The sequence below is a fragment of the Eptatretus burgeri genome, chromosome 6 (genome assembly GCF_056783735.1).
Source record: "Eptatretus burgeri isolate ZD-2024b chromosome 6, Ebu_testis_v1, whole genome shotgun sequence".
Classification (NCBI taxonomy): domain Eukaryota; kingdom Metazoa; phylum Chordata; class Myxini; order Myxiniformes; family Myxinidae; genus Eptatretus; species Eptatretus burgeri.
In genome coordinates, this window is record NC_140966.1 from 62,606,632 (window position 1) to 62,622,981 (window position 16,350).

The window sequence follows — 16,350 nt, forward strand, 5'->3', positions numbered from 1 at the left end:
GGACAACGAATAGCCAAGATCTTGTGAAAAAAGCCAAGGAGTGGTCACACTGGTGTATGGGCTTTGTATTTTGACATTCTTTCTCGTTCAGTTTGTCATGGGATTGTTTTAGATTTCTGTTCTCTGGCCCTCACATCATATCAAATGCCATTCCATCCTTGACGGACATATCTGTTAAAATGCAGCAAACTGATCTGCCTATCCACCTCCCAGAATGCCAAACTCAATATGAAGAGAGTGCCTTCTGATACTTCCTGCTATTGCGCAATTTGTTTGCATTAGTTTTGGATAGGTACAAATATTGATTATACTGACAATGTCCCCATACGAAATAAAAAGCTTTCCATTATTAGCTCATGCCTGGTGTTGGCTTAATTGTTAGGGTGGTGGGCTTGGGATCCTGGGATCCTGAGTTCAAATCCTGCCTACCTGTTGAATTAATACCAGGTGGGGTTGACTCTGCCTGTCATCCTTCTGAGGTTGGCAAAATGAGTGCCAGCTTGCTGGTATCCTGTGTTGGAGTGGTGACCCATCCAGGATTGTGCCCAGTTGCTCTGGAGACTGCTTAGGCAGCACCAATGCTCTGCACAGAGTATGGTCCCAATGGATGGATGGATGGATGGATGGATGGATGGTTGGGTGGATTATTGTCTCTGGTTTTTTTGAACTGCATTTTCAAATCTTTTCAATCTGTCTAATTTGGTTAACCATGGTAGGCAAAATTGCTTGTGTGGTTAATTATATTTCATTGTTTTCCTGCTTAAGTCAGGATTCCTGGACACACTGACTCAAACCATTTATCAGAGCTTTCTGGTTTTGATTTCAGATCAGCAGTCTGTTAAATTATGCAGTCATATTTTGTTCATTTTCTTGTAACTTGAACCATTTTAGCTGCTTGTTTCGAATGCCAAACGCTGGTGGGGGAAATATAAAGCATCAAATCTGCTTTGGACATGAGTGCACTTGGGGTGAGGTGTGGCTTATGTTATTCTCTGTATTTTATTCAGGAAGGAGGCCCAGCTGAAGGAGATGGAAGTAGCGATTGAGCATGAGCAGCAGGTCACTGATGGCTTGGTCCAGACCTTGCCACATGACAAGCAGGAGCGGTACTATGAGTTGAAGTCCAGAAATGAACAGCTCCTGCAGGTGAACCACGAGTTATGCCTTTAATAAAGAGATTGCATAAATTCATGTACATCTATCCAAACTACATGATTATAACTTTCATAATTGATGTGGTGCTTCTGGAGAAAATTGAATCCCACAAAGAGCACCAAAACTTAACATTTTCAGCTTAACTTTCTGGAATTCTTTCCCACATTTCTGGCGTCATGCCCTTCCTCTTGAAAAGCCTGCGTTTATGAGCGCAAGGTTATCCAAACCAAACAAGTATGTTTTAGGATTTGCCACAAATAACATTACTCCAAAAATGGCATCGCATTACAGCATCGATCGAAGGAGGAAAGCTGCTGCGATCTCATCTTGTGGATTATAACAAGGAAGTTATCATGTTGCTGCTTAATTTATGCATTTTCAATTTTATAATAATTGAGGACTCCACTCTCAGTTGTGCTCTTATGTCATGAGAATCTAATCATAACCAACTATATAGGCATGTCGGAGGCTTGGAAGTAGTGGGAGCTGGCATTTTGCACAGAGTCTGCTGCCTTGGGATGTTCTTTCTGACCGGTCAAACATGGCACTTCATATTGAATCAGCTGCTCCGTACACATTTTTCTCTGGACACGTGCAAAGCACAACTGCCAAGCTTAAGAGAAATCGTGTTTACCCCTCATTCACCAGCAGCTTATATATCTCAAACTTTGCTCACATGATCCATCTTGAACGTTGCTCAATCCTGTTGTTTAATAAATGTCTTGATTCCTTGACCTACTCACTTATAAACGAGTGCAAGGAAAATAGTTCACCACACATAAGGAGGAAGAGTAGGATTGATGGGGATTGTGTGTGTGTGTGGGGTTGGGGGGGGGAGGAGGGCGAGTGAGGGTAGATGTGACCGAACCAAGTTTCAGAAGTATATCAAGCGGCTGTAATCTCAGGATCGGAGCATTTAGGTGCTTTGCTTTTACTTTGGCTGCAATGTGCATAGGGCTGTTACCTGCTGAGTCATTTTTGAACCAAAATGTGGATTTACTTGCAATGATAAAGAAAAAGTATCTTGATCATTTTACATTAGCCTCTTTGGCATTCCCATCCCAGCACTTCGCTCATAATCCTGGGACCCCAGGTTCAAATTCCTTGTATATGGTGTTGGCTTGTCCATTGTCTTTATAATTCAAGTTCAATTTCACGAATGTCTTATAACATCCTTTTTCTACATGTAATATATTACCAATGGATTTTCCAAAATAAGAGTTGAGAAAGCATAAGTTTACTGCTGTGAGAAACAAGGTGAGGCTGACGATTTGAGCATTACTCTTCATGGGAGCAATAAGGGTAAATACCTAAAACGTCAGCCTCACTTTAGGGTCAATGATACCATGTCTTTGAGGATACCTTGGAGTGGCCTGCACTGATCGGGAAAGTACATTTGGCACTCGCACCGTACACGATCACCAAAAAAGTAATGTCGCAAGTACTTGATTTATTTAACGTGTGACATGATGCACTGCTTAACTGACACTGCTGACTCGTTCCGTCAGAGCGAAACCAATAACTGCATTTGCGTAGTTTGCCATGAATAATACAAGCTCTTTGTCTGCACTGACTGTGGAATGTCCGCCATGTTTTTATCTTTCCTTTCTGAAATCGAGTAACGCGACGACATTGCCATGATGACATAAATAGCTGCTTCTACTCAGGCCGAATCAGCCGCAACAGTCCTGATATAGTCAAGTTGGTGACTCCATCAAAGGTCCAATCATGTCTCTCACCCGTAATTGGAGGGAACAAACCATCAGCTCTCACCTAATCAGTTATCCCCAACTGCAGCTAGGATGGGAGGGGAGAGGATGGAGGGGAGGGAAGGGAGGAGAGAGGGCGGAGGGAAGGGAGGAGGGGAGGGAAGGGAGGAGAGAGGGCAGAGGGAAGGGAGGGGAGAGGACGGAGGGAAGGGAGAGGATGGTGGGAAGGGAGGGAAGGGAGGAGAGGGCAGAGGGAAGGGAGGGGAGAGGATGGAGGGAGGGGAGAGGATGGAGGGAAGGGAGGGAGAGAATGGAGGGAAGGGAGGGGAGAGGATGGAGGGAAGGGAGAGGATGGATGGAGGGAGGAGAGAGGACGGAGGGAGGGGAGAGGACGGAGGGAAGGGGAGAGCAGCGGATGGAGGGAGGGGAGAGCAGATGACGGAGGGAGGGGAGAGCAGAGGACGGAGGGAGGGGAGAGGATGGAGGGAGGGAGAGGATGGAGGGAAGGGGAGAGCAGAGGATGGAGGGAGGGGAGAGCAGATGACGGAGGGAGGGGAGAGCAGAGGACGGAGGGAGGGGAGAGCAGAGGACGGAGGGCGGGGATAGGAGAGGGCGGAGGGGATAGGAGAGGACGGAGGGAGGGGATAGCAGAGGACGGAGGGAGGGGATAGCAGAGGACAGAGGGAGGGGATAGCAGAGGACGGAGGGAGGGGATAGCAGAGGACGGAGGGAGGGGATAGCAGAGGACGGAGGGAGGGGATAGCAGAGGACGGAGGGAGGGGATAGCAGAGGACGGAGGGAGGGGATAGCAGAGGACGGAGGGAGGGGAGAGCAGAGGACGGAGGGAGGGGAGAGCAGAGGACGGAGGGAGGGGAGAGCAGAGGACGGAGGGAGGGGAGAGCAGAGGACGGAGGGAGGGGAGAGCAGAGGACGGAGGGAGGGGAGAGCAGAGGACGGAGGGAGGGAGAGCAGAGGACGGAGGGAGGGAGAGCAGAGGACGGAGGGAGGGGAGAGCAGAGGACGGAGGGAGGGGAGAGCAGAGGACGGAGGGAGGGAGAGCAGAGGACGGAGGGAGGGGAGAGCAGAGGACGGAGGGAGGGAGAGCAGAGGACGGAGGGAGGGGAGAGCAGAGGACGGAGGGAGGGGAGAGCAGAGGACGGAGGGAGGGGAGAGCAGAGGACGGAGGGAGGGGAGAGCAGAGGACGGAGGGAGGGGAGAGCAGAGGACGGAGGGAGGGGAGACGAGAGCAGAGGACGGAGGGAGGGGAGACGAGAGGAGAGGACGGAGGGAGGGGAGACGAGAGGAGAGGACGGAGGGAGGGGAGACGAGAGGAGAGGACGGAGGGAGGGGAGACGAGAGGAGAGGACGGAGGGAGGGGAGACGAGAGGAGAGGACGGAGGGAGGGGAGACGAGAGGAGAGGACGGAGGGAGGGGAGACGAGAGGAGAGGACGGAGGGAGGGGAGACGAGAGGAGAGGACGGAGGGAGGGGAGACGAGAGGAGAGGACGGAGGGAGGGGAGACGAGAGGAGAGGACGGAGGGAGGGGAGACGAGAGGAGAGGACGGAGGGAGGGGAGACGAGAGGAGAGGACGGAGGGAGGGGAGACGAGAGGAGAGGACGAAGGGAGGGGAGACGAGAGGAGAGGACGAAGGGAGGGGAGACGAGAGGAGAGGACGAAGGGAGGCGAGAGGAGAATCGAGGACAGAGGGAGAGGAGAGGAGAGGACAGAGGAAGGGGAGAGGAGAGGACGGAGAGGAAGGTAGGAAAGGGGGGAGAGCGAGGAAGGGGGTGGGGGAGGTGGGGAGAGCGACGCCTCAGCAAGCGTTGCTATACACTACGGGAGGGAGGGTGCGTAGATGAGAGAGAGAGATAGATAGATAGAGAGAGAGAGAGAGAGAGAGAGAGAGAGAGAGAGAGAGAGAGAGAGAGAGAGAGAGAGAGAGAGAGAGAGAGAGAGAGAGAGAGAGAGAGAGAGAGAGAGAGAGAGAGAGAGAGAGAGAGAGAGGAAAAAAAAAAAAAAAGAAAAAAAAAAAAAAAGAGGAAACAGAAACAGAACAGAACAGACAGAAAAAAGAAAACAAAAAAAGAGAAAGGTGATGGGTGTTGGTGGTGTTAGCAAAGAGAATGATATGTTGTGCTTCACGAAGTCATCCACTCTGTGCACATGAAGTTCATCTTGAAGCAAAATCAGAATGTGAGCACGTAGCAGGCCACGCCTTTGCCACTCAGTTGTGTACATGTAGCACTTAATGGCTCCAAAAATCTTTCCCTTGGTGATGACATTCATCAATGCCTTCATTTTTTGTTGGAATACTCTTGCCAGCAAATCATGGTAATGCTGTGTTTTTTGGCCTGGCATCAGTTCGTTAGCCACTTCCTCCCAAGCTGGATTGCAGGTGACGGTGTTGACATCAGGATGGCCATAGTTTTGTACATATGTCATGGCATCCTGAGTGCACTCATGCATGTCACGTGGACCACCTGTGAAACTGGAAGGTAAGATGACCATTGGCCAACATTGGCAGCATTTCTATCATTGTTCATGGCATCCCTGAGGTGAACATACACAACATGGCCAAAAGTATGTAGACACCTGCTCATCCAACAGGTCATTCCAAAATCGTGGGCATTAATATGGAGTTGGTCCCCCCTTTGCTGCTATAACAGCCTCCACTCTTCTGGATAGGCTTTCCACTAGATGTTGGAACATTGCTGCAGGGATTTGCTTCCATTCAGCCACAAGAGCATTAGTGAGGTCAGGTACTGTTGTTGGCGATTAGGTCTGACTCGCAGTCAGCATTCAAATTCATCCCAAAGGTGTTCGATGGAGTTGAAGTCAGGGCTTTGTGCAGGCCAGTCAAGTTCTTCCACACCGATCTCGACAAACTATTTCTGTATGGACCTCGCTTTTTGCACTGGGGAATTGTCATGCTGCAACAGGAAAGGGCCTTCCCCAAACTGTTGCCAAAAAGTTGGAAGCACAGAATTTTCTATAATGTCATTGTATGCTGTAGTGTTAAGATTTCCATTCACTGGAGCGAAGTGGCCGAGCCCGAACCATGAAAAGCAGCCCCAGACAATTATTCCTCCTCCACCAAACTTTGCAGTTGACACTATGCATTCGGGCAGGTAGCATTCTCCTGACATCTGATAAACCCAGATTCGTCCATCAGACTGCCGGATGGTGAAGTGATTCATCACTCCAGAGAACGCATTTCCTCTGCTCCAGAGACCAAAATAGAGCTTTTTGGTTTGAACTCCACTCGCCGTGTTTGGAGGAAGAAGAAGGATGAGTACAACCCCAAGAACACCATCCCAACCGTGAAGCATGGAGGTGGAAACATCATTCTTTGGGGATGCTTTTCTGCAAAGGGGACGGGACGACTGCACCGTATTGAGGGGAGGATGGATGGGGCCATGTATCGCGAGATCTTGGCCAACAACCTCCTTCCCTCAACAAGAGCATTGAAGATGGGGCGTGGCTGGGTTTTCCAGCATGACAACGACCCAAAACACAGCCAGGGCAACTAAGGAGTGGCTCTGTAAGAAGCATCTCAAGGTCCTGGAGTGGCCCAGCCAGTCTCCAGACCTGAACCCAATGGAAAATCTTTGGAGGGAGCTGAAAGTCTGTGTTGCCCAGCGACAGCCCCGAAACCTGAAGGATATGGAGAAGATCTGTATGGAGGAGTGGGTCAAAATCCCTGCTCCAGTCTGTGCAAACCTGGTTAAGAACTACAGGAAACATCTGATCTCTGTAATTGCAAACAAAGGTTTCTGTACCAAATATTAAGTTCTGTTTTTCTGATGTATCAAATACTTATTTCATGCAATAAAATGCAAATTAATTATTTCAAAATCATACAATGTGATTTTTCAGGATTTTTGTTTTAGATTCCGTCTTTCACAGTTGAAGTGTACCGATGATAAAAATTACAGACCTCTACGTGCTTTGTAAGTGGGAAAACCTGCAAATTCGGCAGTGTATCAAATACTTGTTCTCCCCACTGTAGGTGTGGCTGAAATAGATGAATCCACTAATTAGAAGGGGTGTCCGCATACTTTTGGCCATGTAGTGTAGTTTCTTTTGTTTCTTTCAAATTAAACTCAGCCTTTCTGCCTCATTTTTGGCATACATGTCGACAACAAATTGATGGAAGAGATCTTTGCATCACAAGATGTGATTGAAATTACCAGCTCGCAGCAAAAACGTCCATGGCAGAAATCTTATTTCCACTTGGCAGTCCTGCTGCTGGGTTTGTTTGTTGAAGTTCAAAATGGTATCCATCACCATCCTGCCAGAAAATTAGTGCATACTGAAGTGCATCATGTGATCGGTGTGTCTCAGCAATTCTCTGGAGGGAGTCAGTTCTGAGTTGCAGCACAATGTCTCGATTGCCATATTGTTCAAATTAATTAACCCTCTGCCCTTCTAGTCTAAGAAAGCAGCATATACTGTAGCAATCAAGAAAAGCTGCACAATGTAAGCACTTTGCTATTTCAAACCCTACCCGAGTGATTGGGCCTCTGATATTTATATGTTGACTGCTATTGGTATTGCATGTGGTACATGTTTGGCAACCTATGTGGTGTGTATTTTTGTCTACATTGTCGTTGACAACTCATCAATAAGCAATAAAACTGGTCCGGCGGATGATGGAGGTGGGTAGCATTGGGATTGTCATCCATGTTATACTTGTAAATGTCTGCAGCTGTTGTATAACCGTGTGTGTGTGTGTGTGTGTGTGTGTGTGTGTGTGTGTGTGTGTGTGTGTGTGTGTGTGTGTGTGTGTGTGTGTGTGTGTGTGTGTGTTTTAAAAAAACATTTAAAAAATGTTGCGATCGTATGCCCAAAAGTATGTAAACAAGGTAGGGATTCTCAAAATAAATTATCATGTAAAACCATCCCTACATCTTTCTTTGAACACTGGTTGTTGCCTGATATTGTGAATTAACACACACACATACACACACACACACACACACACACACACACACACACACACACACACACACACACACACACACACACAATTCAGTTCGTGATTGTAAACCAAAATTGAGAGATGTATATGGTGTTGTTTGCTTTGATTTGTCTAAGAGGAGGACCAGTAGTTTTATCATATACATGACCCAATGTTGCACCACCATTTTGCAGTGGGCGGTACAAGTAGCTCCTAGCTTTGGCTCTGAGTGAGAGCAACAGTGCAACACAATTAACCTTTTCAAAGTCAATGAAATAATTTAAATTCATAGACTAACTTAAACTTTTCCCATCACTGGGGCCGGATACTTTGGCTTGTATATTTTTATACTGTCTTGTTCTGTCAAGTCCTGGCTGACGTCTGTTGACATTAATGATCAGATTTCTCCAAACATCTCTTTCCTGCACTGCTTCTTGAAGCTCTGGCCGAGGAAAGCGTGGTTACAGCTTTTACCCCATCCATCCAGCGCATCCAATGTCTGCTTCTTCCTCTTCTTCCCCAACCATACCCAGCATGGTTGATTTATCCAGACTTTCGTTTTCTACACGGATGATGTGTCCAAACTTTAACAGTTTCTGTTTCAGCATCGGCGCTTCTACTAATGTACATCTATCTATAATTCCAGCAGTGTGTGTGTGTGTGTGTGTGTGTGTGTGTGTGTGTGTGTGTGTGTGTGTGTGTGTGTGTGTGTGTGTGTGTGTGTGTGTGTGTGTATATGTGTGTGTGTGTGTGTGTGTGTGTGTGTGTGTGTGTGTGTGTGTGTGTGTGTGTGTGTGTGTGTGACCGCTGTTTCTCGACAACCACTGGTCCGATCTAATTGAAACTTGCCAGATATATTGCTGGGGACCTGAGGATGTGCCTTTTCAAGGTTTGATATTAATTGGACAAGTGCTTCCCAAGTTATGGCCGTTTATTTACCAAACCAATGACAAGACACGTTGTTGCGTGGGCGTGGCCGATGGGGAAGGGAAGCTCAGCCGCGTTCCCCATTACGGGTTACAACGTATGGGCTTCCGGAGAGTGATGACTTCGTGTATTCTCATAATTTCTCGATTTCTTATGCACATTTATAGATAAACACAATGCCCCAAGTTATGATCGTTTTCATATTAGACGGTGTATAAATTTCGGTAACATCACAGTGCTGGTATGCTCCGAACCATGAAGTAAATTTTTTTCTCTCTTCTCTTCTCTTTTTGTTTTTCCTTGCGACGACATTGCGAAAAGGTAAAATACGTTGGCGCTAATTGAATAATTGGCCATTAAAACCTAAATTGCAAATCATCGTAACTGTGATATGCGAACTTTCGCGCCACGCACGTACGGGCACGCGAGAGCGAAGAAACGGCCTGTGTGGTTGTTGTTTCTTGCTCGCGGTTGGAATATTTATTTATTTATTTATTTATTTTTACGGGCACGTACTAGTGGTGGTATAATTTATTCAACCGCTGATTTGTTTGTTCTTCTTACAGTCCATGGAATTTTTAACATTAGTCTCCAGCACCACATTTTCAAGCTGTCAATCTTTTTCCTTTCTTTCTTTCTCACTGTCCATGACATATCCATACATTGCAACTGGAAATCCCAGATCATTCACCATCGTCCTCTTGGTTTGTATTGTCACATTCTTAGAACCCAGGAAGATGAAACTTTTCACTATTTCCATATGATTGTCTCCCAATCTGAACATGTGTCTTCTCAATTGAAAATATTTTCATCTTTTTTTAGGTTTAATAAAGACCAGTTTTTCACGTTCAACCAAATTCCATAAATCTATCTTTGAACTTTTTGTAATCCATATTGTTTATGATCTTATCATTTAATGAGCAAATATAAGCTGTCGCTTCGCTAATGGGGGCAATAAAGGCGGGGGAGGGAGAGGCAGGTGTAGGGTGAGGGGGTGGGGGGAAGGGAGGCAGATAAGATGAGGAGTGGGGAGTTAGGCGGGAGGTGGGGAGAGCGACACCTCACCAAACATTGCTATTCACTGAAGAAGGGAGGGAGAGAGACAGAGAGACAGCTAGAGAGTGACAGAGGTGTGGGAGGAGAGTTTTGCAATTTATTAGGAAGGGGGAGCGAGGAGGAGATAGAGTGAGACAGAAGGGTGGGGGGGGGGGGGCAGAAGGAAAAAAAATAAAAGGCAGGTGAAAGGTGGAGTTGGGGTTGGCAATGAGAATGATATGTGATGCTTAATGACCGAACACGAAAAAAAAAAAGTGTCAGAACAGCTGTACACACAACGACACAACAGAGTTTGTAAAGTAATCCGTTGGCACATCTGCTAAAAGTTTGAAATTCAAGTTCTGGACTATTTGTGGGAAAATGAACCAAAAGCAATCACTGAAAATATTGCAGTATCGCTCACGTACGACCTAATGATCCCATCAAAGCCTGAACATCGAAAACGAAGCATTGCGACCAGATATCGTACTTAGGTACAAAAAAGAGAAGGCATTGCTAAATGAGGTGTTAATACCCGTGATTTTGGACTAACGATGCAGAAATCAAGAAAATGACCAAATACCAAGACCTCATGCATGAAGTGAAAATATTCTGAAAGCTGAAGAATGCCAAAGTTGTACCAGTGATGACGAAGAACCTCACGGGAATGACCACGAAGAACCTCACAGGGATATTAAAAACTATCCCTGGGAATTTTACTACAAACCAACTACAGTTGGAAGCTGTCCTGGACTCAGTAACGATCTTGAAGAGAGCCCTTGGCACAAAACTTTGAAGACAGAAAACTTCACAGCTTGGTCCTTGAATCATGACCCCTTACTAAAATTAAGGTGGATGCTTTCTTTGAGCCTGCTCTGGGAGGATTCCATTCCACATTCTGAAACCCCACATGTAGAAACCACTCAACGACACACACACACACACACACACACACACACACACACACACACACACACACACACACACACACTGAGACCTGGGAGGGCTCCATTCCACTTTCTGGAACCCATATATGGAGATACCAATCAAAAACACACACACACACACACACACACACACACACACACACACACACACACACAGAGACCTGGGAGGGCTCCATTCCACTTTCTGGAACCCATATATGGAGATACCAATCAAACAAACATACATACACACACACGACGATGGATACGTCGAGAACTGAGAGGGATCCGTTGCACCTTCTGAAACCCGCATATGGAGATAAAAACCAACACACACACACACACACACACACACACACACACACACACACACACACACACACACACACACACACACACACACACACACACTAAGTTCCATTCTGGTAATACCGTTTATGTATGTACACACACATAAAATACATAAAAAAGAGAAACACAAAGATTTTGCTTTAAGCAGAGTTCTTTGAAAGAGGAATTCAAGTGGGAAATTAGCAAAATTCAATTGAAAAATATACTGTATCAAGTTCCAGACACAAAATGTCGATCTATGCTCTATGCTTTCACAGCCAGATCACGGCAAACATGTGGTCAGATGGACCTTTAATATATATATATATATATATATATATATATATATATATATATATATATATATATATATATATATATATATATATATATATATCGATGTCGAAGTGAGGGGTGGATTCCATTAAAAGGAGATCGCACAAAATGGTTAAAAAAAAGGATGTCCTGTAAAAATGAAATTGCACATTTTCAGCGGATGAGAAACCTCCCGAGGCATCCATCGCACGGCACCGCAGGGCCAAACACAGGCGCAAATGTACACGTCTGTCCAATCAATGTTCCATTGAGAGCATGGGCACTTTTACCGAAACGAACAACCAAGGGCAACCATAAAAACTATTTTAAAGCGTCCGTTTTTTATTATTATTTTTTTAACCAGATTTGCTTTGATTCCATGTCGAGCACATCACGAAACATCCGAAAATATGGACATAGATCTGGCAGACGCTATGGATAGGCCTTCCCTCTGGGGGACAGATCGCGAGGTCGAGCAGTGAATGCATTCAATCGTATAATTCAATGAAGCGCGTTAATTTTGTTATGTTCCTAAATTTTTTGTTCACTCTATAATTCTCCAAACAGTTGAAAAAGATAAGTTTAATGCTTTGGAGATTTCACATTTTTGTGTATGTATGGAGGAGGAACATAGCCTTGCTTGCTTAAAGTAAATAGGTCTATCGGCTGAGTTATAAGACTCGTTATTTCTTTAAATTATCAGATTTTACAACAGATTTCAACATTTATTTAGTCCGGATGATATCGATCCTCAAAACCGAAATAATATTTTGATGATATACACTACCGGTCAAAAGTTTTAGAACACCCCCATTTTTCCAGTTTTTTCTGAAATTTAAGCAGTTTAATGTTTCAAGGTACTCTGAAATTAAAGCATAGAATATATAAACAATTGCAGATAAAAAAAGAAATCATGGAATCGTTGAGTTGCACAAAATTTAATCTAAATTTTTGACTCATCAAAGTAGCCACCTTTTGCAGATATAACAGCCGAACATACTCGTGGCATTCTTTCTACAATGGAAATCAAATATTGTTCGGAAAGTTCTTTCCAACACTGTTGCAGAAGTTCCCACAAATCTGTTGCACTTGTAGGTTGCTTTGCTTTCACCCTTCTATCCAGTTCATCCCAAACCAGCTCGATGGGGTTTAAGTCTGGAGACTGTGCTGGCCATTCCATGATTTGAAGGCTACCGTCTTTTTATTTTATTCTAAGGTAGTTCTGACATAGCCTGGAGGTATGTTTGGGTCGTTATCTTGCTGTAGGATGAACCACTGACCAACTAGGCGTAGATCAGAGGGTATTGCATGGCGCTGCAAAATGCTGTGGTAGCCCGGTTCAGGGTGCCAGTCACTCTGTGCAAGTCGCCGACTCTTGATCCAGCAAAAGTGCCCCAGATCATCACGCTTCCACCTCCATGTTTGACAGTTGGTGTCACACACTGAGGAACCATCCTTTCACCTACTCGACGGCGTACAAAAACCCTGCGTGATGAACCGAAGATTTCAAATTTTGATTCGTCGGCCCATAAGACCTTCTTGCAGTTTTCAGTAGTCCACTGGCGGTGCTTCATGGCCCAGGCACGCCTCTTTTTCTTATTTTGCCATCTTAGCAATGGCTTTCTTACTGCCACTCGACCTGTCAAACCTGCAACTCGAAGTCTTCTCTTCACAATTGAAACTGAGACTTCCTTACTTCGACCAGTGTTAAGCTGTGCTTGAAGCTGCCGTCCTGTGAGCCTCCTATCACGCAAGCTGTTGACTCTCAGAAACTTGTCTTCTGATTGTGTTGTGCCTTTGGGTCTGCCAGACCTCTTCCTGTCAGAGTTTCCTCCAGTTTCCAAGTGCCTTTTGATGGTGGAGGAAACTGTGCTCACTGACACCTTGGCTCTGCAATTTCTCCAAAGGAAAGACCTACACTTTTTAGGGTTATAATGGTCTGTCTGTCTTCCTTTGTTTATTGTCTTTTTCTCGCCATTATGACAGCAATATACTACTTCCTGCAGTGAAATATTGTCCAAATAATGCTTCAGAGGGTGTAGCAACACAATCTGTTCCAACACTGCTTTTATACAGACAGAGGGTTTGTTACTCATCAACAAAAGTTGGGACACCTGAAGGAATTGTTTGCATCAACTTTCAAGGCTTAATTTACTTCCATAACTGCAGTTGCTAACCCATTACTTGTTCCCTGAAAAGGGCCTTTTTAACGACTCTGAAAAGTACATTATTTTTCAGTTTTTGGTAACCCAAACTTTTTTTTTACCCTCTGGCAGTTTACCGCTTAGCTTTGTACCATTTCAGGTTATTCACTGGACTTGAACTGCTTAAATTTCAGCAGGGTGTTCTAAAACTTTTGACCGGTAGTGTACTTTAATTAATCCATGATAGTAGATCGTCGGAAAATCGTATCAAATGATTCATGAAATCGCTCCAAGGTCATAATTTGAAAATTATAGCATTTACAAAAGCGATGGATACAATGATTCATAGCTATGATGAACAAGCATTTGATATGAGTGAGGAAAGTGGAATAATTTTTTTTTTATCGTTAAGAAATCGTTGTGGCCTTTTCCAAGTCATAAAGGCATGGTTGAGCAGGCCAAAAAACATGGCGGTTTAGACCCCAGCGAGGTTACCCAGGAAACACTTGAAGACCCAGAGATCGAGGTGGCTGAGGATCTCCTGATGAAGGATATAATTAAATAAGGCTGTTAATTGTCTTCGAAAGGGGTGTTTAAATTAACCCAAATACCTAATTTTCTCTCTTGCAGTTCCTTGGAGTTTTCTTCGTCTGCATGCAAAGTTTCAGGCTGCTAGGTTTTATAGTTTTGGAGTGATGAAGGACACACACACACGCACACGCACACGCACACGCACACGCACACGCACACGCACACGCACACACACACACAAACACATTGCCTTTTATTAGTAAAGATGTGCTCTTCTGCAGTTTGATAATTATGGTTTTAACATACTGTATCTTTTTCTCCACTTTTCCCCCTCCCTGTACATATTTTCAAATTTATCTTTATTCTTTTCAAAAAATATATCCTTTTTTAAATGGAGAATCCTTTCTAACTTTGCCATTTAATTGCTCCTTAACTCTTTCAAGAGGCTAAATTTCAAGGAATTGGAAAGTGACAACTCATTGGTTGCGAATTGCAAGTGCTATGCATTCTCTGTAGGAGCTCCACATCTTGCAGCATGACTTGGATGCCTTGACTAAGAAGAAAGACAACTTGCAAAGTGTGAGTCATTTGCAAATGCCATTTGTGCCGTGGTTAACTCAGAAAACTCCCATCTGCTGTTGATTGACTGACTTCGATTCGGGTTAAACCAGTTCAGGGTCTGGTGGTGGATGAGGCTAAGTTCGATTGTCATTCTCATATCTGCTTTGCTTTAATCCTGGGTTGGCCAGAGTTGTTTGTGGTGTTGAAGCTCGTCTTTGCCTTTACTCATCTACTGTATTTTGATTGCTAATAGAATATGGTGAGATTTCAAACAAATCTGCCATTTAATAATTGAGTATGCTGTGCTTGGAAAGAGACATTAAGCTGGCCACCATGTGCTTTTGAAAAAGGAACACCCCAAAATGATAATCATGTGTGATTTGAATTTTTTGTCACACTTCAATTTAATTTTCATTAAATAATTTAGAGTCCGTTAAAAATTATTGACATTTTCACGGTCATAGAAGGAGTGGGAAGAGAAGGGTGGTGAGGGTAGTTGCTACTCCTGCACAACTTTAAATGCTTTTTGAAAATGTCAATTTTCAACCTGCATTTGACCACAAAACATTGAACAAAAATAAAAAACACCCACATCAATATAATGGATAAAATAAACTCGAACATCTTGTGTCCAGCGTGTACGGCATCACTCTGACGCTGGGCCTTGTGCTGAGACGATAGCTCGATTGAAATCACCACACATTAAACTAATGTGGCATGCCTCGCTTCTCAGCCGGCCACACTGTGATTTCATGGCCGGCCAGTGCTAATGGAACCCCATATTACGTGTGTGTGTGTGTGTGTGTGCGTGCGTGTGCGTGCATTGCTTCGTGTGTGGAGTATTAAATGAGTGTGCACACTGTTGACTTTTGACTTGACGGTGCGTTGATCGTTCCCTAAAACTCTGACATAGCTGCTTTGTTATTACACGTGGATAGTGTACGGGGTATTTGTGAACACAGCAGACAAAACATAATGACGCCCCACTCATTGCTAGATGAGTTTGCAGAGATTGTGAAATACATTGCCACAGCTGGTCATAAAAACTCCATTTTGCTACTCTTTGTAGTGCTGTACTCTGAAAATGTTGATAATTTTAGATTGCCCTTAGCTTTTTCTTATTTTTACCTCTTCTCCTGGTGCACAGGAGCTGTTGAACTCGCCCATAAAGCAGGAAGCAGTTGCACTGTACGGCCGTCTAAGGGGCCTCGAGCTTCGTCGGAACCAGATGCTGGCCGAAGATCACTCCATATTGTCTCCGCAGGAAGAGAGAGAAAAGTTTCTAAAACAGGTCTTTGGCAATTTCAAGAAGCCCATTCATCAATAGTTGTTCCAGAGTATTGTTTGAGCCCGGTGGAAAATCCTACTTTGAAATGTCAAGGCCAGCCTGACCATTGCAGCTTCTGTCAAAGATGACTGCATGTTCGAATAATTTATGATTTTCCCACACAGGTGAAGGAGAATAATCAGGAGATTGCCAGCTTAGAGAGACAGTAAGTGAAAGGAATTATTCTCTTTTTGCAGTTGCATGTTGTGGCCCTTTATTTGGATGACGATTGACCAACAAGTTAGTGCAGCGTCAGTGATGAAAATTATATTGGCATTTTATCACTTGTGCCGTATCCTTCCGCAAGTCGATCTTCTCGATGTAGAAGTTTTGCTTAAGAACCCTTCAGGTCCACCGAGATTGCTGCATGGATTTTATGTGGACTTGCTTTGGGAAGTACTCCGTTTGCAGCGTATAAAAATGTTTTGG

General features: G+C 44.6%; 1 protein-coding gene across 5 annotated transcripts in view; it reads left to right on the forward strand.

The window, feature by feature from the left end:
• IFT74 (intraflagellar transport 74) overlaps nt 1-16,350 on the forward strand; it is a 96,921-nt gene that overhangs the window by 34,108 nt on the left and 46,463 nt on the right. For all 5 annotated transcript variants that reach the window (XM_085885345.1, XM_085885343.1, XM_085885344.1 and 2 more), the window contains 4 exons: nt 1,008-1,146; nt 14,550-14,612; nt 15,742-15,885; nt 16,047-16,087. In XM_085885345.1, coding sequence (XP_085741471.1) covers nt 1,008-1,146; nt 14,550-14,612; nt 15,742-15,885; nt 16,047-16,087 — 387 coding nt within the window. The remainder of the gene's footprint in view (nt 1-1,007; nt 1,147-14,549; nt 14,613-15,741; nt 15,886-16,046; nt 16,088-16,350) is intronic.